The sequence below is a fragment of the Pelophylax lessonae genome (genome assembly GCF_965119305.1).
Source record: "Pelophylax lessonae genome assembly, chromosome: 2".
NCBI lineage: Eukaryota > Metazoa > Chordata > Amphibia > Anura > Ranidae > Pelophylax > Pelophylax lessonae.
The window spans coordinates 390,093,545-390,121,044 of NC_138769.1; the positions used below are offsets into that span (position 1 = coordinate 390,093,545).

The following is a 27,500-nucleotide window of genomic DNA, read 5'->3' on the forward strand; positions in this document are numbered from 1 at the left end:
AGATCATCACTGGATCGCCAGGAGAAGGTAAGAGACCGCTGCGTGCTCTGCCCATCCACCCCGAGTGTGACTCGGGGATACCGATAACAGCATGGAAAATTCACCCCGAGTCACGCTCGGGGATGCCGCTAGCCAGGTTAAAGACCCGGCGGATAGGCGGGTGGAAACTCTTTCCCGCCACATCTATATGGTAGCAGGTTCCTTGCTGAAACCCGTGTTCGCTTCGGTGATGGTCTCTCAGGCTGTTGTGGAGTGGGCCAAGGCGCTTAAGCGCACTCGGATTGCTGACTCCGCCTCTCCTGCTGCTCTGGAGATGGTGGATCAAATAGGTCAGGCTGTTTTATACCTGTGTGACGGGGCCTTAGATGAGGCCCCATTAGTCGCACGCCTTTCAGCGGTCGCAGTTACAATTTGTCGCATCGTCTGGTTAAAAAGCTGGTCGGCCGACCAATCTTCCAAGAAGACAGTGTCTGACATCCCTTATGCGGGGAGTCGTCTTTTTGGGGACTCTCTGGATGAACTGGTCAAGGGTATCACTGGGGGCAAGAGCACTCTAGTGGCCAGAAGAAGCCTTGGGCGGGCAAGTCAAAAACCGCCCACGCTGGCACAGCAGCTCAGTCCGCTTCAACCTGAAGGGGTGCCCTCACCCGTTTCAGGGGTGGGGGGACGTCTGCGCTATTTTATTTTCCCGAACCTTGGCTGGCCAAGATTCAGGACAGGTGGGTTCAAGAACTCATTCGGTCAGGGTACAAGATCGAGTTTCCATCACGCCCAGCAGACAGATTCTTTCCTTCAAATCTTCATTTAACCCCCGATCGTTTCCGAAATCTCCATCGGGCGGTTCAGGATCTCCTCGCCCAAGGGGTGATTGTCCTGGTTCCGCAGCGGGACAGATTTCGGGGCTTTTACTCAAATCTGTTCAGAAAAGAGTGCAAGGTGCGTCCGATTCTGGACTTATAGTTTCTAAACTGCTTTGTGCGGGTTCAGAAGTTACGAATGGAGTCCCTCCGGTCGGTGGTGGCATCCCTGAGTCCAGGGGATTTTCTGGCGTCCATCGACCTCAAGGATGCATATTTACACATCCCTATTTACGCGGGTCATCAGAAGTACCTCCGATTCGCAATAGCGGAGGAGCACTATCAGTTCGTGGCGTTGCCTTTCGGCCTCGCTTCGGCTCCAAGGGTTTTTACCAAAGTTTTGGCTCCTGTTCTAGCCTTGTTGCGGGTACAGGGGATTACCATCCTTGGCTACCTGGACGATCTCCTATTAAGGTCAAGCTCCAGTGCCACTCTGTTGCGCGATCTGTTGATCACGGTTCAGACGCTCCAGGAGTTCGGGTGGACCATCAATTTTCAGAAGTCGACTTTGTCCCCTTCTGTTCGCCTCCCTTACCTGGGGATGATTCTGGACTCCGCCCAGGCGAAGGTCTTTCTTCCGGAGGACAAGCTCCGGATCCTGCAGGACGAGGTCAGGTCCCTCAGGGACAACGAGTTCTCCTCGCTTCGGACCTGCATGCGGTCCCTGGGTTTGATGGTGTCGGCTTTCGAGGAGATCCCATTTGCACAGTTTAACACGAGATCTCTTCAAGTGGAGATTCTGGTCCGGTGGGAGAGACATCCTCTTTGGGAAGGAGGATTTCTTTAAGCCCCCAAGTCAGATCGGATCTCCTGTGGTGGCTCCAGTCTCTGGATCTGGGGGAAGGCAAGTCCTTTCGTCTGTTGCTATGGACTGTGGTCACCACGGACGCCAGCCTGTCGGGCTGGGGTGGAGTTCTGGGCAAGTTGTCTGCCCAGGGTACTTGGTCGGAGGGGGAATCCTCCCTGCCGATAAATGTCTTGGAACTACGGGCAATCAGGCTCGGTTTGCTCCGCTGGTCAGATCGTCTTCGGGGCTGCCCAGTGCGTGTGCAGACGGACGCAACTGCGGTAGCTTACATAATTCACCAAGGAGGCACTAGGAGTGCCCGGGCGGTAGAGCTGCACGATTCTGGCAAAAATGAGAATTACGATTTTTTGGCTTAGAATGAAGATCACGATTCTCTCACGATTCTCAAAATCCGCCGCTGGGACCACACTTATGTTAAAGCAGACCGTCCGCCGTTTAAAAAAAAAAATACCGGGGTTATTGCAGCTATCTACTGCCATAACCCCGGTATTTAATGTCAAAATTCCGATGTAAATACACAGTGGGCGGTCCGTAAATGGTGCACTGCAGGCATAACGCAATGGCACCCAGACCACATTTATTTTCTGTGTGCCCTGGCCTGTACCCACCATAACATTGTGATGAGGTAGGTTTTGGCGCTTTGTGTAAAGAAAAAAAAAATAGATATGCTGAATTTTATGCAAAAAAGTCACCGCACACTTCACTGCATGTCATTGTACATTAACTTGATTGAACCATCATCTTGTAATGTGACCTTTCAAAAAATAAAAATGAAAAAGTGGGAGAAACTTTTGTGAGTGTATATCAAATTATTATTTTCATTATATTAATACATATATATATATATATATATATATATATATATATATATATATATATATATTATCATAAATAATATAATATAATGAAAATAATAATTTCATTTATTATATTATATTAATAATTCACAAGTCAAACTGCTGAAAAGGTAGTCTTATGTGCAGAAAATGTAATCCCTAAAAAAATTAAATATGTATTATAATGTGTGATGGAGATTATATATATATATATATATCTATCTCCACACATTATAATACACATTTAATTATTATTTTTTTTTTTCTTAGGGATTGCACCCCCTCCCCTCCTTTCCTCCCCTCCTCTGTTGATTACCTCACAATGGAAAGCTCATCATACTATGTGAGGGCTGGAGTGCAGCGTCCATGGGGCTTCTGAAGGTACCGCCCATCAGTGGATGCGGTCTCTCACTGCTGGCGTCAGTTCCTGTATCGGTGGCGACGCCGCCACTTGCGTTCCAGGCTGGCTCCACTGCGGCCGACTGCCTTTACTACCCCGCCCCCAGAGTCGCCGATAGTTAGAATGGAGATCGTATAGGGGGGTGAATCGAGATCGCGATCCTAAAACGATTAATCGTGCAGCTCTACCGGGCGGCCAAGGAAGTGGCCGAGATTCTGTCTTGGGCCGAGACGCAGGTCCCGGTGATTTCGGCAGTTCACATTCCAGGTGTGGAGAACTGGCAGGTGGACTATCTGAGTCGCCAGACCCTGGACCAGGGGGAATGGTCCCTACACCCGGAGGTGTTTCAGATGCTGTGTGCATGGTGGGCATCCCCGGACGTGGATCTGTTTGCCTCTCGTCTCAACAACATGGTGGGAAGGTTCGTGGCATGAACGCACAACCCTCTAGCGGACGCGTTGGTGGTGCCTTGGTATCGGCTAATTTATGCCTTTCCCCCAATCCAGTTGTCCAGATTCCTTCGCAGGTTGGTCTCAGAACCGAGGTTGGGGATTCTGGTGGCCCCAGACTGGCCGCGCCGGTTTTGGTACGCGGACATCATGCAACTGGTCGTCGAGCCTCCCTGGCGGCTCCCGCTAAGAGACGATCTTCTGTCTCAAGGGCCGATTTTCCATCCTGCTTTACAGTCGCTGGCTTTGACGGCGTGGCTGTTGAAAGCCAGGTCTTGAGAGACAGAGGTTTCTCATCAGCGGTCATTCCTACCTTGCTCAAGGCTAGGAAGGCCTCCTCAGGGTTTACCTGTTGTCTACTGAATCCTTCAGAAAGTCTGATTGTTTTTTTGTCCTCGGAAGGGTACGGCTGCGTCTATGGCAACCATTTCGAAATGGATCAGGCAGACGATTGTGCAGGCCTATTCAAGTAGGGATCAGGTTCCTCCTTTCCCTATTACAGCTCACTCTACCAGAGCAATTAGTGCGTCTTGGGCCTTCCGCCATCAGGGGTAGGTGACTCAGGTGTGCAAAGCGGCGACCTGGTCGTCCGTTCATTCCTTTACAAAATTTTACAAACTTGATGTCTTGGCATCAGCGGATGCCTCCTTTGGCCGCAAAGTTTTGAGTGCGGCAGTGCCTCCTGTTGGGGGTTTTTTCCCTTTTTTTGTTTTACTTCCCTGGGCTTTCGCTCCTGTTGAGCTTTCTTGTTGCCCAGTGTTTACCTTTCTGGTTCAGAAAAGGTTCTTTTCTCTGACCTGGGTGCTGCGTTGCCTTTTTTGACGGTTACGTTTTCCCACCCCTCACATCTACACTGCTTTGGGACGTCCCAGATGTGCAGATTGTATGAGTGGGTGGCGACTGTCAGAGGACGTAAGAGAAAATAGAATTTTTGTAAGAACTTACCGTAAAATTATTTTCTCTGAGTCCTCTGACAGTCGCCCCCCCCCCCACCCCTCTTTTGGGGTTTGTGGATCTCTATACTGCTTGCTACCAAACTGATTTGGGAATGATGCTAGCTGGGGGTATTGACCATAGGGACAGCCCCCTGTAAGTGTGTCTGTACAAAGTTTTTGTGATTTCTAATAAAATCTTCTGCCTAGCTTACTCCTGTGGAGAAGGCCAATACCCAGACGTGCAGATTGTATGAGTGGGCGGCGACTGTCAGAGGACTCAGAGAAAAGAATTTTACGGTAAGTTCTTACAAAAATTATATTTTTTTACAACACCTGTAAAGCCATTGTATGCATTAGTAAGTTTTATAGTATGGGTAGTGACATATGGCCTTTCCTTACCTCCATTCCAGCTAAATTCCAGTTCCATTAATACTTTTTATTCTGTGTTTGTTTTATCTTATAATTCTTCTTCTTCCTATTATTATTATATTTTTTGGAATTGCCATAATTAATAATAAAATAAGAATTGAAGAAAAAAAACATTTTTTTTCAGCCGCTGTTTTGATTGGAGCACCCCTGTCCATGCAGCAGCATTTTCCTGTAACCAGTGGATTATGAGCAAGCTTATTGATGCAGGAGGAGATTTAAGGCTTCATGATGAAAAGTCCAAAAGACCATATGACTGGGCCATTATGGCAGGAAGAGATCAACATGCTCAGGTTATTTTAACTACATTTAGTATGCCATACAGTATAATCTTTTGCAATGTGCAACCATTTCTCATACTTTGAAATTCTGGTATAAACTATATTTCTCTTTGCTCTATATTCAGACCCATAGGGTTATATCGACCCCTACAGGAGTAGAACACTAGGCAGAAAAAAGACTAAGCTACGCGTATGGCAGTCCTTGCTGGTGTACATCCTCCTCTGCTATAGGTCTTCAGTTTTTTTCTGCCTAGTCAGGAGTAAGGACCTAGTTCCCTGCCTGGATCTTTGGTCCTGGCAATTTTTTCCTTTTAAATGGCCTTTTTTCTCCTGTTTTTTCCTGTGAGGTCTACAATCAACTGCCGGGCTGGGCGACAGGCTGGATTATCTAGATCCAGTGGCCCCCCCAGTCTGGCCACTGAGTGCGAGCAGAGCTTTAGCTACCATTAGGTACGCGCTGGGTCGGCCGCGACAGGGCCCCATCCTGGACCGGGGCAGCCAGTGAGTTCAAAGAAACCGATATGACCAGGCACCGATAGTCCACGTCCCAGTGTTGCCTTGCCCGACACCCCCCCCCCACTTCAGTGGCGAGGAGGTTCTGTCTTGGGAGTGTTACCCGCACGTTTTCGCTGGATCAGTAAGTACATGGCACCCTCCTCTCCTTCCCTGGACGTGGTGTTGGGCGTGTGTACTCCCTAGGGTGGTCAGTCCTGCTGGGGTTCTCCTCCCCCCTCCCTGGATGAGGCCATGAGCTGGCTGGCAATAATTTAAGGTGTGGCTTTGTGGCCTACTAGTGGTACTGCTGTGTGGGGTGGCCCCAGTGAAGGCGGCTGAAGCTGCCGCTTGCCGTTTGGGCATTCACCCTCTGCTCCGCTTCCTCTGTTGGTCCCCGGCCCCATTGGACCTGCGCACACGCGGCAGGGCATCCACAAATTCATTAGGTGTGAAAATAAAAGGTGCACGAATCAAGAGAAATAAAGTGGAAGCAGCACTGGAAAAAGTAATAAGATGAATAAAGGTATATAATATATAATTATGTAAATTATAAAAGTGTGCTTCAAAATAATATCAAACATAACATTTCTCAATGTGACAAAAACATTGTGAACAAAAAGAACAATCACAAAAGGAAAGTCTCTCAAATGTGGAAGATGTCTGCATCAACTACAATTCAATGGTGAAAAATAAGTCCGTGCCAAGGTGACGTGAAAGAATGCAGACAAATGGTGCTTCATATCTTAAATAATTGCTGTGCTCAGGTAGCCTCTTACTGCAAACCAATCCAGTAATAGCGAAATAACTGGTGTAGTGGATGTGCAGTGGAGAGGTGACACCCTGTGATGAAGGTAGGTTCTTACCTAAATAAAAGGAGAAATGAGCTTGAAACGATTGTGGCAGAGAATCCAATTGCTGGTCAGCTTGGAATGGTATGCTCTCACTGGGATGAATGGATCTAACAGCTCCTCAAATGTATGGATCTGAAATTCCTCAGGGTTCAGACGCCCAAGAGAAGTTCCCACAGAAAAGAGAGGGGGACTAATAGTGCATTACCTTTATAATTTTATTATTAAAAAAAGGCAAACACTTACATCAATCCAAAACAGATGAAGATAGTGCTCTTTAAATTCACGGCCGCCTGCAGTGCGGTCCGTGACATGTAACAGTGCGGCTTGCTCCCTCCGACATGTTTCCACTAAGAAGTCGTCTTCTGGGATTGTAGTCTATCACCTCTGCGGGAACTTCTCTTGGGCATCTGAACCCTGAGGAATTTCGGATCCATACATTTGAGGAGCTGTTAGATCCATTCATCCCAGTGAGAGCATACCATAATTCCAAGCTTACCAGCAATTGGATTCTCTGCCACAACAGTTTCAAGCTCATTTCTCCTTTTATTTCGGTAAGAACCCACCTTCATCACAGGGTGTCACCTTCCCACTGCACATCCACTTCACCAGTTATTTCGCTATTACTGGATTGGTTTGCGGTAAGAGGCCACCTGAGCACAGCAATTATTTAAGATTGTGAAGCACCATTTGTCTGCATTCTTTCACGTCACCTTGGCATGGACTTATTTTTCACCATTGATTTGTAGTTGATGCAGACATCTTCCACATTTGAGAGACTTTCCTTTTGTGATTGTTCTTTTTGTTCACAATGTTTTTGTCACATTGAGAAATGTTATGTTTGATATTATTTTGAAGCGCACTTTATACAATTTATAATTTACATAATTATATATTATATACCTTTATTCATCCACAAATTCGTGCCACGACTTGTGGTCTACTTGGCCATGGGGCCGAACCGGTTCGCTGGCAGGCACCCGCTCTGTAGGGCACCCGCCCTTTCCAGCTGTACGGGACCATAGGGGTAGCTTTCTGCGGGACTACCAGCATCACGGCGGGTGGTCCCCTTAAGGGGGCTCTTTTTGCAGCCTTCTATGGAGGGGCGTCAGAGGGCGACCCCCTTTGGTGGGGTTCAGTTGGTGGACCCTTTGCGGGGCCTCCGTCGGTAGCCCCCTCTGATGTTTTTGTGTTTACTGGGTGGAGGTGGCGCTAGGGCATAAGACTAGTAAATAGCGCCCCCTGCCTTCCCATGCCTTCCCCTGCCTCATCTGTTTCTTCAGATTCTGAATCTGGCTCTGTTACCGCGGACGTGGACCACCATGCGAGGCCTGTAGCTGCACTTCCTGATCTATCAGATAGTGAGGATGATTCCTCCACTCCTGTAGCTGCGCACAAGAAGGCTGTAAAATATAGAATATATCTCTATATTTTAATCTCTTAAGGCGTTTCTGGACGATTAGCATTGATAGCCAGACTGACTTTAAAAACAAAGTGTGAGTTTATTCAAACACACTTGGCATCAACAATACAATGTAAAAGGTATAACAGTTCAGTTCAGTGTAGGTCAAAAAATATGAAGAATAAAAACAAGAATTCATGGAAAAGATGTGTTCAGCGTGAATTCATGGCAATATAGCCATGTGTGTTCCTCTGTGTGTGTCCTTCCGTGTTAATCTTTTCTTGTCTGGGAAGAAGCAGGAAATGACGTTTGCTAGGTTTCAGAGAGCAAAACACCTGCTTAGGTTGTAAAATAAGAGTCTATGAATAGATTTGTGTAGAGCAGAAGTAATGTGTGTGATCTTCGCTAGTCTGAGTGTCTGTGTGCTCTAGTCTGTGTCTCGAGTGTCCGAATCGCCTGACAATTTATCTTACATGTAGACGTCATGAACTTCCAATACTCCAAGCCTTGTATGGCATCATAACTTCTGCTAACGTCAGTATTCTATACAAGAGGAGGTACTAAGCCCATAAAGTCATAATTCCTAATATGTATATGACCAAAAAGCTGATTAGTCTTGAACTACTTTGATTGACAAGCCCACATGTAACACCCTATTCTTGTAACATCTAGTGTGGCTGATGTCATGTTAAATAACCATCATTTATCTTACATAATAAGTAACATATATAACCAACTTATATGACTAGTATAACATTGTGTAAATACATACAAATACGATTAATTATTACTAACATTATTTAAACTAATATATGCTATTCCTAGTATTACACATGAATCCTATTCTTGACTTCCCATGACATACTATACCACAGATACCTTATATGTCATCTTCCAACTAGCTACTTACTCCAGAATTATCTGACATTTTACTGTCTCAGCTCAGATGAAGAACTCCATTGTTAATCACTGGATCAAGGTCATTCACACATATAATACTATGATTAATCATAAAATCACATATATTTTGCAAGCTTGCTGTGAATATAATATAATTCCAATAAGTGCCGAATTATGAATTTGGAATAAATATTTAACAATTCCCCCTGAATTATGATTAATCATACTAAAATAATAAATCCACACAAAACATTCGTATCTCATTTACACAACCTTGTATCAAATGATCAAACACAATATTCTTCAGAACTGAACCAGCCAGAAATAACTCTCCTTTTAAACTCTTTTCTCCTTACTTTAGCTCCTCTTGGATCTATCTATTCAAATTCCTAAAATAATTATATAGAATTTTAAATATGTATAACATAATAATTGATATCAAATAATGAATAATAATGGTAATAATAATAATAATTACGTTATGTAATATTATATTTCCATATTTGTGCCTAAATAGTATTTTAGCTCTTTGGAAATATACTTGTCATAACTTCCTAATTTTCTTCTTTTTTAAGAGTGATATATATTCTTAACTTATTAACAAAGGATGTTCTATTTACTAGAATGATAGTGAAATTTTAACCTAAAAATATTCAATATATGAATAAGGAAAAATAAAATAAAAATAATAATAATGATACTCTTAACTTAATATGAACATTAGTTTCAAAATAATTGGATAATCAAAAATGTATATGTGAAAAAAATGATGTTTCAGTCCTTATTTTTATCTGTAATAGATAAAGTTTCTTCTGATGAATCCTTTCTTCATGTAATGTTTATGAAATATGTTCTTCTTAAAGTTCTCTTAGGTTAGAAAAACCTTGTGTTTAAGATAAAACAGTCATAAATATGAAGTATAAATCATTCGTCCAATCTTCTTCTCGAAAAGATCTCCTCTTCAACTTTGAATTTCTTGATATCATCTTTGCGCTTCTTAGGAGCTTATTATCCTCCATATTTATTTGGTTTTAAATGCCATTCTGTAAAAGAAATGCAGTATCATTGCTTTGGCATAAACAATTTACATTATTCTTTTACCCTTTTTTTTCTTTTTCCAACAAATGTTAAAACAGTATGGGACAAAGGTTTCATGAATTTGTAAAACTATATGTGAAAAAAATACTTTATATGTTTCTTCAAGAAAAACTTCTGTATGTAATGTACTGTACTCATTCTGTCTAAGATGTCCTAAACTATAATACAAATATCCTAAGTGTGACAGAACGCAACATCTCCTTTTGGTCATGACACAAAATCTTGTTTTCACAAACAAAGAAAGGTTTTGTATCACCCCAGAGATGACAATGGACTATGCCTTTGTTCTCATCTCTATAAATTTAGAAATATGCGTAACTGTTTTCTGTGTTGAAGCACTTATGCTAGTGTTAGACTGTTCTGCAGTAACAAGTACTGGCTCAATACCTTTCTCAGCTCTTATGCTGGAAACACGAGGTACAGACTTCTCAGATACAGCTGTATAAACATGTGCTTGTGTGCTTACCTTAAAATGTCTTGTTACACCTATCTCAATGTTTTTAGATAAAAATGTTCTAATCCATTGAGGATATTTTTCTCGATATTTTGAATCTTTCTCAAAAATATCTTTTAGTGAACAATCAGATGTCTCTAAAATTATCTTGTTTGATTTCACTATGCTCTCTGTAGCTTTAATTGCATAGTAAACACTTAGCAGTTGCTTTACATCTGACTCAAAAGTTTTTTCCAAAAATGATAAAACTCTGGAGAAATAGGCAATTATTTTCTCCTTACCATCTTTTAGTTGAGACAACTTTACTGAGATTGCATTTTCAGATACATGAGTTTTCAAAACAAAAGGTACTTCAGAACAAACCTCAATTGTACTTAACATTGGAGCATTTTGAAAATGTTTTTTCAACACGTCAAAAGCGTATTTCTCATTTGGACCCCATTGGTCAACTACATTACCTTTATTCCTCAAAAGATTATATAGTGGATTAGCTTTCTCTGCGAAACTGTTTACAAATTCTCTACAATTATTTATTTTATTCAAAAATTGATGCAATGCCTTTTGGGTTGTTGGAGTTGGGATAGAAGTAATATCTCTAATAGTTTCTTGCAACAACTGTCTCTTTCCTTGACTAATTTGCATGTGAAGGTATTTCACCTGACTTTTCATCAGCTGAACTTTTGCCGTGTTTAATTTTAGACCTGCAAGTTGTAACAACGTAAACAACTCAGACAAAAGAGCAATATGTTCATCAATTTTTTCAGTACTCAGCAGAATCGTATCCACATGCTGAAAAATACATTCTGGCCTTGAAAATTTTGACAATATTTTTGCTATAGTTTCATGAACTACACCATCACCAATACCTAGGCCAGGTATTAATCGAGTGAACGTATAACTCTCTTTGTTGAATGTGAACGCAAGTTTGTATTGACAACTTTTAGTTAAAGGGATAGAAAAATGACTGTTAGAGATTTCTAATACCGAAAACACTTTAGCTTTGGTATCCAAATGTAACTTTATGTTAGATTTATCAGGAATGACCACATTATTTGTGACATGTTTGTTCAATGTCGTTAGGTCAACTGATAAAGAATATGAATTATCAGCTTTTTTGATAGGCCAAATACTATTATTTACCACTGATTGTGCTTTCTTTACAATTCCTAGTTGTTCAAACTCTTGAATAATGGCAGAAAGTGGACCAATTGATTCTAGTGGTAACTCATACTGATTATGAAGTTCTGAATCTTTTCCTTCAATATTCAGTTCAGTATTTTTCAAAGTCCCTATGTCATTTTTGAACTTTGACCACAAACATGGAAAACGTTGTACCACTTCCTTTAAAGCACAATTGCCATCAGTATTAGGCCATTTTTGTTCTTTGGACATATCAGTAATGGAACCAACATTACTGTACACAGAGGGATCAATTAGCACTGATTTGGACCTAGATGGATCTTCCCAAATACTTTTATTAGCCAAATCAATCACCCACTTTTGTTTGTTGATTACATCACTGCCAAGTATATTCTCTGCACCGTGACAAAACCAAATGTCAATGTTAGTTTTAACTTGTCCGGGCACTTCAAATGTTACATTAGACATTTGTCTAGCAGTGGAATTACTTGTATTATTAAAACCCATAATATGACATATAGGGGTATTTGGTTTCACAGGTATATTTTCTCTGGTTAGACTAATCTCAGCTCCGCTATCAATGAGAAAATTCATTTTTTTACCATTTAGCAAACCTTGTATATGTGGTCTACCATTCTCATCCAATATAATTGGTGCAACATATTCTAATGGTAGAGAAATTGAAGGATCGATGTGATTCTAATTTTGGCAATGGCAATAAACCATCTCTGTCAGTGACAGCTCCTTTTGCCATGTTGTCTGAACTGCTGTGAACAGTTAAATTACTGATCTGTTTGACTTCGGTGGCATAAGGCAATTCAGTCAAAAATATATCTTGACATAATAAAGCGGGCTGTTCAAAAGCTGCTTTTTCATTCTCCGTGTCTTGTGAGTCTCTCTTAAGCTTACAACAATGTTTTTTCATATGGCCAACTTTATGACAATAAAAACACGTGATAGACTCTCCTTGTCTCACTTGCCTACAGCTGTCGTCGTCATTCTCGCTGAGATCTGTAGTATCTGACATGTCTCCAGTCAGACTATTGTCGTCACATTGAATCATAGCTACCTCATATGTGAGATTGCTCTGTTTCAATTGTCTCCTAACTTTATCAATGAAGCTTACTATATCGTTCAAATTTTGTCGTTCCTGTGCTATGACTAATGAAGTTGGGTCAAGGTAATTGAACTTTTTCACAAATGAATGTATCAATCCAGTGTCGTTGTCATCGTCTACACCCAAAATCATTTTATATGCTTTGCAAAATTTAATCTTAAATTCAAACGGGTCTTCGTCTACAGTAGTTTGTAATAATTCTAACATTTCTATGGATGGTACTTCTTCACCAGTCGTGCATAGTAACAATTGTTGCAATCTGTCCATTGCGTCACTATGGGCCGGATTTAAAGAAACTGCAGCTTCAAACCTCTATGACGTGTTTCAGTTTCGCCGCGTTCAAATCAATTAACTGGCGCTGCGGCGAATTGGCGAGTAAAACAGCAATAATGAATTCCGCCGTCAGCGGGATTCACTTACGATCGCGGCTTCGCCAATTCGCAAACTTATGTCTTCGTGCTTATAGCAGTTTCACATAGCGATGTGGGCTAGTGGATTAGTGCACACATCACATGTCTGTAATTCATCTCCCTCTGCTGTAGGTTCGAGGCTTACCATCTCCACCTACTTTTTTTATTTTCTTTTTTTGTTTATATTGCTAAAATGTAACGGATTACATCATATATATTGCTAAATAATGTTACACTCAGAAGCGCTTGCAAGCTTACACCATTTTAAGTGTTTTTTTGATCTTGTCTGTGTGTCGAATCGATCTTATGAAGGAAAGTACCAAAGGCAAGTGACCAAACCCCTACCCTACTTCAGGGCAAGATGAAACCTCACAATTTTACCATGGTCTTCTTCCCACATTCCATACAATGTTTAGTTCTTTAGCTATATGTGCTTTTTAGCCTTAACACACTCCATTTTTTCCACCATACAGCTTTATTCTGCACAATAGCTAAGTGCTTTGCAACTTCACTGCAGTTCACAACGTCATGGGTTCAAATCACATCACTACACTTGGGATCTCTTTTCACTCTCATTTTTTTAAACAGTTTTTTTAAACTATCTTGAATTTGGGGGGGGAGGGGGGTGTCCTACCCAAATTTCAAGCACATCAATGGAAACAACACAATTTTGATTTTATGAGTGTGGTCCTAGTTTTATCGAGATGCAATTCTTTACATATTTACCATGGTTCTTACAATTTCTTGACCAATAAACATAGGTGTCTGATATTGGACTCTCTCCATATTTCAACAACACAGACCCTCATAGTCCAACACTACATTTGCCTCACACCTCAACACAACACTGTCACATCCCTACTCTACATTACAACCCCTCACATCACCAGTACAAGCAGCATGCAAAGTGCAAAACTCCGGCCTTGGCAGCTTAATGGGCCATACACTAACAATTTGTCTAGACTTTTTCCTGTAGACTTAACCAAACCATATAATAGAAGCTCAAACCTCAACACTTTCAATTTGGATGCAATCAGGCAGGCCCTTGCACTACATAGAAAATGTCAATCGGAAGGATAAAGTCTTCTCTAAATCTTACAGTGTGGATGGCCCTTTTGTCTGTAGGCACCCACACAAAACAAAAAAACACATGTTCAATTCTAATGTATTTATTTATTTGAGAATGACAGCAGAAGGAGGGATGCAGCAAAAGAATATTGTCACTCTCCAGTCCGTGTGCCTTTACAGCGCCAGACCACGATCTTTGCTCCATGGCTACGGGATTCTGATGTCTTCCACAACTTCCGGCAGAGTTCAGAATCCATTCTGCACCTCTACCAGCTCATAGGGGACAGGCATGGCAAGGTTGCTGGGCAGCTTCCAAGCCACTTTCGAAGTTCCAGGGTGTTCATGTTGGTCATTGGCCATGTGCCTTACCAAATATCCACTGACCACAAAAGAAAATGAGTGGAGTCCATCAAGGTGGGTTTCTACCACCTACACCCGCAAGCAGTACCACTCCTGGAAAAATAAAACAAAGGATAAGACATTTCATAATGAAAATCACATCTTAATGCCTGTTTGCTTCATTCTGAACTTCATTTAATTTCGACATCACGAGTGAAATAACACATTTTATGCCAACTTACACAAACCAGAAATCATTAATGTAAACATTTGAATACACACCTGTGACGCCAGACAGCCCATCACCACAGGCTTCCCATGGTACGTGCCATGATTCCAAGATGTTGATGTTCTGGAAAATTACAACACCATAAGATACCAAGCAGCCGTTCATGTTATCAATAACTACACAGGTGGCATAGACACAAATAAACACCTGCCAGCTCTTCTCAGCCCTTTACACTATTCACAATACCAACATGTTTATGGTTAGAGGTGCATGTTTTTGCTCAAGTAACACAATTTTACCAATGTTGACTACACTTTATCTACAATGGCAAGTGTCATTGGCAGATGATAATCACCCTCTGTCTCCCTGTGAGTGGCACCTCTGCTAACTAGCTAATTAATACACATGCCCTATCTTGACCGGTTACAGTACTTACATGTAAAGTGGCTAGCAACCAGGGTATTCCGGGTGGCCATACCGGCAGCGGTGCTCCGCCGCCTGGGGGCCGCCGGCTGACGGACCCCTGGCTCCCTCTCCTCCGTCAGCTCCCAAGAATCATCCCGGGCAACGCACATGTTGTGCAACACGCAGCACGCCAGGATGATCTTGGAAGCCTTTGTAGGAGAGTACAGGAGTTCACCCCCAGGCCGGGCCAAGCAGAGAAACCGGGACTTGAGAAGACCTATGGTCAACTCAATGATACTCCGGCTTCTCCGCAAGGCCCTGTTGTAATTCCTCTCTGCTGGGCCCTGGGGGTACCTGATTGGAGCCATCAGCCACGTCAGCTGCGGGTAACCAGCATCCCCTGAAAAATAAGAAAAATATACATTAGTTATTCATATCATGTGACTTTAGATGACTCCTCAAAATGGGAGACAATTAGGCATTTTACTAAACAACCTGCTCGTCTGTTTGCAAAAAATCATATGAAACATCTCAACTCTGTCTAACTGCCTAAATCACTAATACAAATGGGAAAAAGGACACACAAAGTGGTGGGTTTCTCTTGCAAGTTACAACTTGGCCCCTATTTTGTTCCTATTACATTAGCCTAGGTCTTACTTCTGGAATATATCTGCAACTAGAGTGAGGAAACCAATATTGACTCACTTATGCAAAGTACTTTGGGGATATGGCAATACCATTGGAATCATTTGTCGGTTTTCTTTGGGTGGCTAGAGGACACCATTTACACATTGGTTAACCACCTTCATTGGACTCAAAGACAACTTTGCAAATCTTTCTTTTGTGAGCTGCTAAGCTGCTGATCTGGTTGTGTGTGAACAGCCTGACAACTCCTAACACATCCATTTTAGGTAGGCTTTGCTTAAATCAGGGTGTACACCGATGTAGCTTATTCCTATGTCTATGTAATCTTACAGTTTATGTTGTTAAGACAAAATACTTTACCAATAAGCCACCCTTCGGGCATTTGTCCACTTTCAAACACCTCGTACAGAGTACTTGTTCTTAACATACTGGAATCATGGCACGACCCTGGGTGACCAGTGTTGACACTCATGATGCGCTGTTTGGCGTCACACACTAATTGGACGTTCACGGAGTGGTACTGCTTGCGGTTCCGGTATTCACTTTCGTGGCTCCTTGGGGGCCTAATGGCTATGTGGGTGCCATCGATTGCCCCTAGGATTTGCGGCATGTGTGCCCGCCGGTAGAAACCCAACTTGACTTCATTCCACTCATTTTCATTCTGTGGCCAGTGGATAAAATTGGGCACTATATCCACTATGGCATTAATGACCAACATGAACACCCTTGAAACTGTGGGCTGGCTAATGCCCATGATACTTCCCGAAGTGGCTTGGAAGCTGCCACGCCCTAAAATATACAAAGTGGCCAGCAATCTGGCCATGCCGGGCACCGCATGGCCGCGCTGTGTGTCCGGGTCAATTTTCTCTGCTATGAGCTGGTAGAGGTGTAGAATAGTTCCTCGCTCGAGCCGGAACTTCCTCCTGACATCAGAATCCCGCAGCTTGTCCAAATAGATCCTTGGAGCAAAAATGCGTGGCTGGCGAGGTAAGGGCACACGGACTGGAGGTGCTGCTGCTGGAGGTGCTGCTGCTGCTGCAGCTTCCCCACCTTCTGCTGCCTCCTGTGCCAGGGCCTCCTCAAACAAGGCACCAATAAATGCCAGCATTGCACCATCTAATGCGTCTGGGATATCGTCCTCCATTTTGAACGCGCAAATTCGCGAATGCGCAGATATATATAGAAACGGCCGCTAATTATCACACCTGTGAGCCAGCTATAAAAGGAGCACATGGCCAATATGGCTGCTGGATGTTATAGATCGATGTTTCTTATGTGCTAGCAAGACCCTGTGACCCACAACCTACATTATCTGGAGGTAAGACAATTGTATCTCTCTCTCCCAAAAAAAAGGAAGGAGACAATTTGTACTTATCTTGGGTGTGCTTAAGTTGTCTATGGTGAATCCCCTCCAACCCACAATAGCTTGGGAACCCCTCAAGTGTCTTTTAATCATTGGCAGTTGGCCCCATGTGCATGTGGTTTGGACATGTGTTTTCTCATGTTTGTTAAAGGTGTGCAGTCTAGATTTGGCATCTAAACCTGCCCCCTTACCTTCCCAGCTTCCAAAGACACCATTTTTGCTTTCCTGATAACTGTAATTTATTATGTGCACGTATGTAGGTCATGCGATTTCTCATGTATGTTTAATGTTTGCAGCCTCCTTTTGCCTATAAAGGATTACACCACCACCACCACCACCACTGTGTTTGTGCCATTAGGTAAGTGTTTGGAGGGCCTCGTGTGATTTGTACCCCTATGCGTTTTCTTATGTGTTTTTTTTTTCCATTTCTTTGCAGCCTCTTCTGCTCTTTGCCACCACCACTGTGTTTGTGCCATTAGGTAAGTGTTTGGAGGGCCTCGTGTGATTTGTACCCCTATGCGTTTTCTTATGTGTTTTTTTTTTCCATTTCTTTGCAGCCTCTTCTGCTCTTTGCCACCACCACCACCACCACCACTGTGTTTGTGCCATTAGGTAAGTGTTTGGAGGGCCTCGTGTGATTTGTACCCCTATGCGTTTTCTTATGTGTTTTTTTTTTACATTTCTTTGCAACCTCTTCTGCTTTTTTTGCCACCACCACCACCACCACCACCACCGTGTTTGTGCCATTAGGTAAGTGTTTGGAGGGCCTCGTGTGATTTGTACCCATATGCGTTTTCTTATGTGTTTTTTTTTTCCTTTTCTTTGCAGCCTCTTCTGCTCTTTGCCCACTACTACCACCACCACCACGACCAAGTCTGTTTGTGCCATTAGGTAAGTGTGTTCTGTAACTGTTCACTAATTATACTGTATATGAAGAGCAATCTGCAAATCCTGTTTTTTCTGTTTTCTCTTTTGTCATTTCAGATTTAGGAGTTTGGGGCTCTTTGCTGCTGCTGGACAGCCAGATTCTCTGCCCACCTCGTGCTCCCATGGCCCCACCCACTGGAAGGATGAGAAGGGGCAGGGTGGCCAGGGGGGCCAGGGGGGGCAGGGGGGGCAGGGTGGGCAGATCGTCTGGCTCTGGTGTGAGGGAGGCTCCAGCTGTATCCATGAGGGAGTCCACCATCCCCATCCCGGAGGAGGAAGCCGGGGGAGGTGTTAACACACCAAGTGGACAAGCTGGCTCTTCTGACAGTAGTCCTGGAGCGGGTCCGTCCACCAGAGTCAGCTTGTCCACATTACCCCGGCTTCCCCGTTTCACCCACAATCAGTGCTGTGCCCTGGTCCACGCCTATATGGCCAGATATCAGGCGATACATGGGACCAGGGCCGCGTCTTACTCAGTAACAGAGAAGAACAGATTGTGGGATGAAATCCGGGATGCTGTAAATGCACTGGGTGAAGCACCTCGCCACCGTGACAGTGTGCGGAAGAAGGTCAACGACATCTGTGGGTCCGTTCGGAAGAAGCTAATTGCATGGGCTGCGGAGGGTCTTTATGACCGTCAAGGTCGGCTGGATGAACGTGCACGAAGTTCTCTCTGGGATTATCAATTACCTTTCTTGAACATCATAGGACCCGATACCATCTTTCCCAGAGAGGACTTAGATTCGGATGCTTTGCACCGAGGTAGGATATTATCTTGGATGTCAATTGTGTGAGTTGTTTGGAAAAGATTAACTACTATCCTATGTGTGACATTAAGAGAATGTGATACTTGCCCTTCCAATTGTCCTTTTTTTGTTTTCCCCAACCTGCAATTTGTTCATCTGTAGCACGGATCTCAGCCCCTCCACAGCCCATGCAGCTTGGCGAACCAGACGGACTCACAGGTGTTGACATCAGTGCTGACCCTCCTCCTGGTAGGTCCAATATCATACTGTGCCAAACAATGTAGATGTTTTTTTTTTTCCAAGATAGCTCATATTGCTATGTCCTTTACAGAAGATCCGCAGCAGGGAACACACCCAGTGCAGCTAGGCCTGGAGGAAGGTGTTGGTATGTCTAGTCAAATAATGTTTTTTTGAATCTTATTAACCCCATTAACACACATGTTTTTTCTTAGGAAAGAGTGTTGCCTTTTAGATGTTTACCCTGCAAAACACAGTTGACAGCATTAATGGGTGCCGTCATTAGTAGGCAGACCAAGCCTTCTTAACCTTTGGGAGGGTTTAGCAAGTGTCCTATGAGCCCAGGAAAGCACTTTTGAATGTTTGGCCTCAATGCTTCATTCATGAAGCTAGGAGGGCAATCTGGCCATAATCATTACTGACTAAGGTTATGTACTAAACATGTTTTTTTTTTTTTGTTTTTAAAAGAACATCAGGCCCCTCTTGACGTTGCAGCTGGAGTTGGATCAGGAGCTGGCGACGATTCTGCATCCAGTGCTGTGGTATGTGATATAAGGGAACAAGGTGCACATGTAACATTTCAATGGTAGCATTGATTTTGGACTAGATGTGGCTTACATTGTGTGTGTTAAATTAGTGCTATGACATTCTGACGATGCACCAGCACAACAAGAGTTCTATCTTGAACATCAGGGAATTATGTTATAATTTGGTGTGCCACTAATGTTCCAAAAACATCCAGGATCTTTAAAGTCCGGCCCGTCTTTGATTTTCCAGGTCCAAATTCATGGGTATCGTTTGGTTGGGTTGTCCTGTAGCCGATTGATGGCAAGATTTTAGACAACATACGTAGATGTATAAAGTCATTGGTGTAGTAACAGATTTACCAAAAGCATAAACAACCTACCACACCAGGGTTAATTGGGAACACCTTCATGTTGAATCTTTTTTGCCTTTGTCATATTAGTCACACCAATATAATATGTACCCATTATCAGAAGTGTTGCTAGCTTGGATAATCTTACAATGAACAAGTACTCATTAGAAGCACATCAAACTTTTCAACGTTCTGCTTGGGGTGTTAAGTTGTCAAACTAATCTGAAATATTTAGTCATGATGTTTGATAATGATTTGGTCTATTTCTTCTGCTTTCAGGTAGCCTTAGATGCAGAGGGATTGTCACCTACCCAACTTCGTCCATCTATGCTGGATGTAGCCGAGAGGCTGCTTGATGAGTATCAGGTCCAAAATGTGTTAAGGAGGCGTACTCAGCAATCTACTGAGGCAGTACGTCTGCTCGGGCTCATACAGGAATCTGTAGCAACAATGGTACAGGTTCACCAGGATATGTTACAGGTTCAACAGGATATGCGTAACAGCTTGGTAAGTTTAGCAGACCAGCATCAACGGGATCGGCAAAGTGTTGACACTCAGGTGCTGGCCACACGCCAATGCCTGTTTGGATCTGAAGATGCCCCATTGGCAGAGCCCTCCCAAACATCTCACTCACCTGCCACTGCAGGTTGTGGTAGTGGGAGGGTAATGCCAGTGTTGGCCACTTGTCAGGCAGCTGGGGATGGGACAATTCCTCCTGTAGCCACTCCTAGCACTTCACACTCCGTTCGGACTCCCACACCCCTCAATGAGCAATCCTCCTGCACAACCTCAATGCGCACTGGTTCCACAGTACCCCTTCCACCTGACTACATTCCCTCCACACCTTTATCACTTCACTCCTCCCCAGGCCGTTCTTCTTTTTTGTCACCAATGCGACATGTCGTTTGCCCCCGCACCGTGGACCACAACAAACAATCAACCACCACTCCCCACACATCTTCACAACCCTTGCACCACCAGCAGCATCAAATAGCCTTGGAGCAGCAACGATCCCATCTCATGGTAATGGCACACGTTGCCCAAATGCTTAGGCTGACCCCAGAGCAGATGACACTATTGGCCGAACATCTTCTGTCTGGGACATTTCCAACGTTCAACACCCTGCATCATCAGCAGCCTCAGACAGAAGATATGATCCTAATGGGCCACTTGAGCACAACTCTACAGTTAACCCCAGACCAGATGGAACTCTTGGCACACCATTTGATGGCAGGAAACTTAACAATGCTCACCACACTGCTTCAGGCACGACCACCAACTTGATTTTTTGTTTTTTTGTTTAATTTGGTTTAGTTTTGTTAATGATTTACATTGGCCAATTTTTTGGGCCATTTTTTTTTTTAATTTGAGGGTGGCACAATATGATTTATTATAGTGCTTCTTTTGGGGATGAAATAAAATTTTATGCAAAATGATTAGTTTGTGTTTGCTCTTTGGTTTTTTAGGAGTGTTGGTGGCCAAGTAATGGCCCTGGTTAATGTAGGCATTTATACACACGTGCTTCTCTATCTCCAAACATATGATTTCATGTAAATTTAGATAACTCAATGTTCACATAACGACCCAAGAAAAGGTCTCCCTTCAAATGTAGCTTCAAAACAAGTCTCAAGGCTAACATAAACCAAAGCCAACATACTAACAATTACAGACCACACCACTCAAGTAAACAAATACAACACAAAAGACATTCGATGTGTACACCAAAAAGAAAACTTGGGTAATAAAATAAATGTTTTAATAACACATGTGGGTGTCTACCAACTGTAGCGTACAAAAAATATATTACAATATATAATAGAATGAACTAAATTGCCAATGTAACATTTGTGTTGCAAAGAGCAACATACTTAAATTTAATTTAGATAAACATTTTAAACATTTTTTATGTTTTGACATCATTTTTTGGAAGGTTTTCACAAAAACAATTCTTTTTTGTAAACATTTGTGGTTTTTTCCGTTGCCATAAAAACAACAAGGCTTTTTTGTAAACATTTTTGGTTTAGTTTGTTACCAAAAACAACAAGGCTTTTTTGTAAACATTTGTGGTTTTGTCGGTTGCCATAAAAACAACAAGGCTTTTTTGTAAACATTTTTGGTTTTGTCGGTTGCCATAAAAACAACAAGGCTTTTTTGTAAACATTTGTGGTTTTGTCGGTTGCCATAAAAACAACAAGGCTTTTTTGTAAACATTTTTGGTTTAGTTTGTTACCAAAAACAACAAGGCTTTTTTGTAAACATTTGTGGTTTAGTTTGTTACCAAAAACAACAAGGCTTTTTTGTAAACATTTGTGGTTTTGTCGGTTGCTATAAAAACAACAAGGCTTTTTTGTAAACATTTTTGGTTTAGTTTGTTACCAAAAACAACAAGGCTTTTTTGTAAACATTTTTGGTTTAGTTTGTTACCAAAAACAACAAGGCTTTTTTGTATACATTTTTGGTTTTTTCCGTTGCCAAAAACAACAAGGCTTTTTTGTAAACATTTTTTTTTTTGGTTTGCCAAAAACAAGGCTTTTTTTTTTTTTTTTGTTTTTTTGGGTCCCAAAAAAAGGGTTTTTTTTTAAATTTTTATATTTTTTTTGGTTGCCAAAAACAAGGCTTTTTTTGTTTTTTTTTGTTTTTTTGGTTCCCAAAAAAGGGTTTTTTTTTAATTTTTATATTTTTTTTGGTTGCCAAAAACAAGGCTTTTTTTGTTTTTTTTGTTTTTTTGGGTCCCAAAAAAAGGGTTTTTTTTAAATTTTTTTTTTTTTTGGTTGCCAAAAACAAGGCTTTTTTTGTTTTTTTTTGTTTTTTTGGTTCCCAAAAAAAGGGTTTTTTTTTAATTTTTATATTTTTTTTGGTTGCCAAAAACAAGGCTTTTTTTGTTTTTTTTTGTTTTTTTGGTTCCCAAAAAAAGGGTTTTTTTTAAATTTTTATATTTTTTTTGGTTGCCAAAAACAAGGCTTTTTTTGTTTTTTTTGTTTTTTTGGGTCCCAAAAAAAGGGTTTTTTTTAAATTTTTATATTTTTTTTGGTTGCCAAAAACAAGGCTTTTTTTTTTTTTTTTTGTTTTTTTGGGTCCCCAAAAAAAGGGTTTTTTTTTAAACTTTTTTTGATTTTTTTGTTAGATTTTTGTTTATAATGGGCAACAATTACAAATGTGACATTTCTTTGTGTTGCAACGTGCAACATAAGTAAACAAACAACAAAAAAAAAATACTAGGATCTTTTTAAAGGTGTGACATTCCTAACGAATGGCTCCTTAGGGTCTGGATCCACGCCACAAAGGTGTTCCAAATAGAGAATTCGGTCTCCGCACCACCTCATATAATCCAGGAGGACCTCGTAGGTGAGGTGGGTGTGCCCTGGGTAGAAAAAAACATGACAATTAGTTTTAGGCAAAATGATCCAAACAAGGATTGTAATTAATGTGCCTCAACAAATATGCTTAGGAGTCTATTGGTTGGCTTTTATCAACACTCTGAAGCAAATATGCTAAATTGCTGTTGTAAACCTTAAACTCAAACTTTCACAGCAAATTGTTCAAAAGGTTACATAAGATGGCTTGGAATGTTAGTAGCAGTTCCACCAAAGCTAAGTAAAATGCTTTTCTGCATGTAAACACAAGCAATCATTTTGAAGAATGTAAGGTGTTTTGGGTTCAATTGGTCAACACGATACATGTGCACACATTTATCTCTATCACCATTGGAATCTGTGGAGCGTTCTCTCTCCCTCTTACTGTCTATAGATTGAACCTGACACATAGTAGAGACTCACCCTTAGGAATTTTGAGGGCCAGTTCTGGACGGAGCAGATGTGTCTGCTCCCCTGATCTCCTTTCCGCCATCCCAGCTGTGTTAAGAGAGAAGAAAAAGTTTATCAACAAATGGACTCACGCTAACTGTAGGTTACGCAGTCATGAAAACGCTCTAACACCCACTCATTACGCCTCCACATTTCCCTGAAAGTTTTATTTAGACATTGATATGGTGGTGATGCAGATTTGTACAGTGCAAGCGTCATTCTTCTGGGTGAAGCTTGTAGCGTTAAGGATACGTACTCCCTGCTTTTGTGCTGATTGTGTTTTTCTGATGTTTTTGGTGCCTCAGCCCTGCCTGTTCTAAGTGTTGGAAACATATCATTTTGGGAGGGCTGCGGAAAACTAATCAGGTTAGACTTACACTCTCTAGGTTTTTGGGGACAAGAGAAATAACAATCCTCCTTTTTACATGGCCCCTGTACACACCTCTAGGCACCTCCCTCCTGTTGTTTGACCCCACAGCAGGCAGCTTGCTATGGAGGCACATGAGATGAAGCCAAGCACCCTGTGCCTGTTCAGGCACTAGGCTGTGAGCCAGCCTTGCCCCCCTCCCTTCCAATGGTCTCAATGATTAGGAGTGACAGCATCAGGAGGCAATATTGGCATGCTGTCACCTCAGTTAAGGAGGAGGGGGAGTCTGTTCCAGACAAGTATTAGTGCAAAAATTTGGACCGTAAAAAATGGTCCCAGTAAGTCTTAGGGGGAATATGCACACCTATCACTTGGAATACTAATGCATAGAATGCATTCACATAAAGAACCCGCTGCCTTTAGAACAACTTGAAGCCTGAGCGGGGACATACACAGTTAGCATTTCTCCACTTACTAAGTAGACACATTACTGGAAAAGCACACAACTTACCATCATCAGGTTTTTTTGGGGCCCCTGAAGTGGATGGCGTGGCTGGCTCTGGAGAAACTGCACAAAAAGAACACAAATTGTGAACTGGAATGTGGTACATTACCGAGGAAGAGTATTTATGAAAGATTGACAAACACACATTTTCAGTGTTGACTAAATCAGGACATGATTAAATTACAATGTCCCCTAAAAATTTACAAGTACAAAGCACACCATTTCCAATGTAGAGAAACTAACACCAATTTAGAATAGGGTGGCTTGAGATAACTTACAAAAGATAACATGTCCTGTAAAGCTCCCCAAAACCACCTTTCAAACATGAAGGTTAAGCAAGAGTGTTTCATGACCAACCTTCCTGTCACATATAGCAAAACTACACTTGCTTTGACTCCAACTTAGATTATCCTAGATACACATCATCCTAGCACACACAATTCATGTGAGAATCTAATTTTAGGTACTTACAGACTAGTTCAGGGGAGCCTGGAGTGGGGGAGGATGGGGGAGACCCTACATGGGGGGATGGTGTCCCTTCATGGGGGGATGGCGTTGTATCTCCTAGAAACACAAAGACACAAATACAATCCTTGAACAAAAGCTATTTGATAAAGGCACACAGAAAGTAGTCTGGAAACATTGAAGGTAGTAGTTACAGTGGACTGGGTAAGCAGTGGCCCCTCTTCCCCAGTCCTCCACAACAAACATCCTCAATGTCAGCTGCTACAAAACCCCAATGTCAAAATATATATATTACAGCCCTTATATTTACCAGGACACATTGAACACACAAACACATGTAGAATACTTACTTCCCCTTTGAGGAGAGCCCAGGTCCTCATCCGAGTCGGACCAATTGGCCTCTTCTTGGCCAACAGTTTGTTCCTGGCCCGGATCCAGGCGACTTGGCCCTGCCTGAGGCTCCTCTCTTGCTGAAGTTACATCAACCACAAAAGAAAACAAAACAAACAATCATTCCTCCAAGTTCGACCTAATACACAACACACCAGCACATCCACATTACTTACAGGGGGCCTGAGAAGGCTGAGCCTCCACATCCTGATCACTGGTTTCTAAAATAAAAGAAAAACATTATATATTATTTATGGACACAAATAGGCAGTAACCTCTCATCATGCTAGCACCATACTCAATGCCCCTACAATTCAGAACATAGAAGTGCACTTACACCAATGAGATGCATTGACCATGTTTTAAAACAGGAGGGCACCATGCAAATTAAGCGGGCGCCTAAGGCCTCGCACCTACAGGGGCCTTGCGGCCAGTGGCGGAGCACCAACATTTCGAAGGGCGCAGTCAGGGAAATCTCCCAAGTAAAAGATTGCTTTCAATCCTCGGATCAAAAAGTTGCAGCAGTGTGCTGCAGTCCCTTCACTGCGTCTGCCAGGTGTCTGTTGTCCGCTGACACTTACTCCTCCTTCTCTGCCTGGGGATTGGCCGTCTGATCATGTTATCCTAAGATGTGGAGGAATCGGTAGGTGTGTACCTGCACCAGTAGGAAGTGACTGGCCGGTCAACTCACTCTGCTATCATCAGTTGTTGCTCTGGGAGGAGAGCTCCGCCCTGGACCCGGAACATACAGGTAACCAGGCCCAGACTTGATATTTTGCAGGCTGGTCATAGATTTGTTGTGTCCACTATGCAAAGTGGTTGAGTAGCCCCAGGGAAGTTGGAAGAGTCTGAAAATGGTTGGTGGAGGAGGAGGAGAAGAAGGCCCTGGGTGGCTGGGGGACAAGGAGAGGGCCCCTGGGGGTTTTCTAGAGGAGGAAAGATCCACAATGACACCAGAGTCAATTGCCAAGGAAGAGAGTGGAGCTGAGCAAGTCCTGCCTATCTGACATGAAAGCCAAACATGGTGTAGATGGAGCCCTTTGCCCTACACAATGACAGCACCAGAGGTGGAAGGTGAGTGGTAGCGGGTCTTTGACATTATAGAGCATATGGACTCTGTCCATTATTGGTAGTTTTGTTTGGAGTTGTCCTTTAGATGTTTAACTGTGTTGTTTTTGACCCGAGCTGTGAGGGACTGAGGTATGACAGCCCACTATGCTGAGACTTATAGTGCCCTAGAATGTTGAGGACTGAGGAATCCTTAGTCCCTAACAGAGGGCACTACAAGTCTTAGCATAGCAGGCAGTATTTCCTCATTCCCCTACAGAGAGGATTACAAGTCCAAGCAGGTAGCCTTCTGCAGTGGGACTTGTTGTGCCCTTGACTGTGGTGGACTGAGGAAGGGAAGTGTAAGAGGGTCTCTGTAAGCTCAGATGTATGGGGGAGCTTTGGGGAACACAGAGTTCCCTTTTACACCAGAGTCCCCAGCTTCCCCCCTCAAATAATGGTTCCCAAACTCTCCTTATATCAGAGTCTTCACACTTCCCTCTTACAGTGTAGTAAGTCTGGAGACTCCGATGTAAAGGGGGCTCTGTAAAATGTGATTAGAGATTAGAAATTTCTAACATTTTTATTTTCTACTTACGATCCACAATTTTCAGCTGCTCAAATGGCTCGCTGCCTCTGATTGCATATTGGAGTGTGGCCGTCCTCCTCCTCCCCTTCTTCACCAAAAGCACAAGAGGGTGCCGTCCGTCCGCTTTGGCTAGAAGCAGAAGAAAAAAAAAAAACATAAAAAATACGAATGTACATAGTAGTATTAAAGGTTGTGAAGAGACACTTGATGGAGGTAGGAAAGGTAGGAGCGAGAGGGAGGGGGGGGGGGGGGTGTTGGTATTAGTGTTGTTGCATAGCTAAACACATGTCCACCTACCCAAAAAATTGTAACCTATCTGGTCACATGTAATGTATATTTTTACTTACCGGAGATTTGCTCCACAGCCTTTAGCAGGAGCTTGGGTGAGCGCCTTTTGGCATCACTCCAGGCCCGCTGCAGATCCACTATCTCAGGCAGAAACTGAAATCTCCGCTGCAGCCTCATCCGGAGACGACACATCATCTTGTGCTTTTGGTGAAGATGCGTATAAACTTTATCATACCCCCAGAGGAGGAGGAGCTGTGGAAAGAGCAGTGTATGTTTGAGTCCAAGTATGTCCAAAATAGTACAGTCTTCAAATAACATGCTAGGTCGTCTTTGAGATATTGTAGAACAAAGAAT

General features: G+C 42.6%; 1 protein-coding gene across 1 annotated transcript in view; it reads left to right on the plus strand.

Moving 5' to 3' along the window:
• Positions 1-27,500, plus strand: part of TEX14 (testis expressed 14, intercellular bridge forming factor) — a gene marked incomplete at both ends in the record, with an annotated part of 675,561 nt that overhangs the window by 155,151 nt on the left and 492,910 nt on the right. The window contains one exon of the mRNA XM_082248092.1: positions 4,839-5,004. Within this exon, the coding sequence (XP_082104218.1) occupies positions 4,839-5,004 (166 nt within the window). The remainder of the gene's footprint in view (positions 1-4,838; positions 5,005-27,500) is intronic.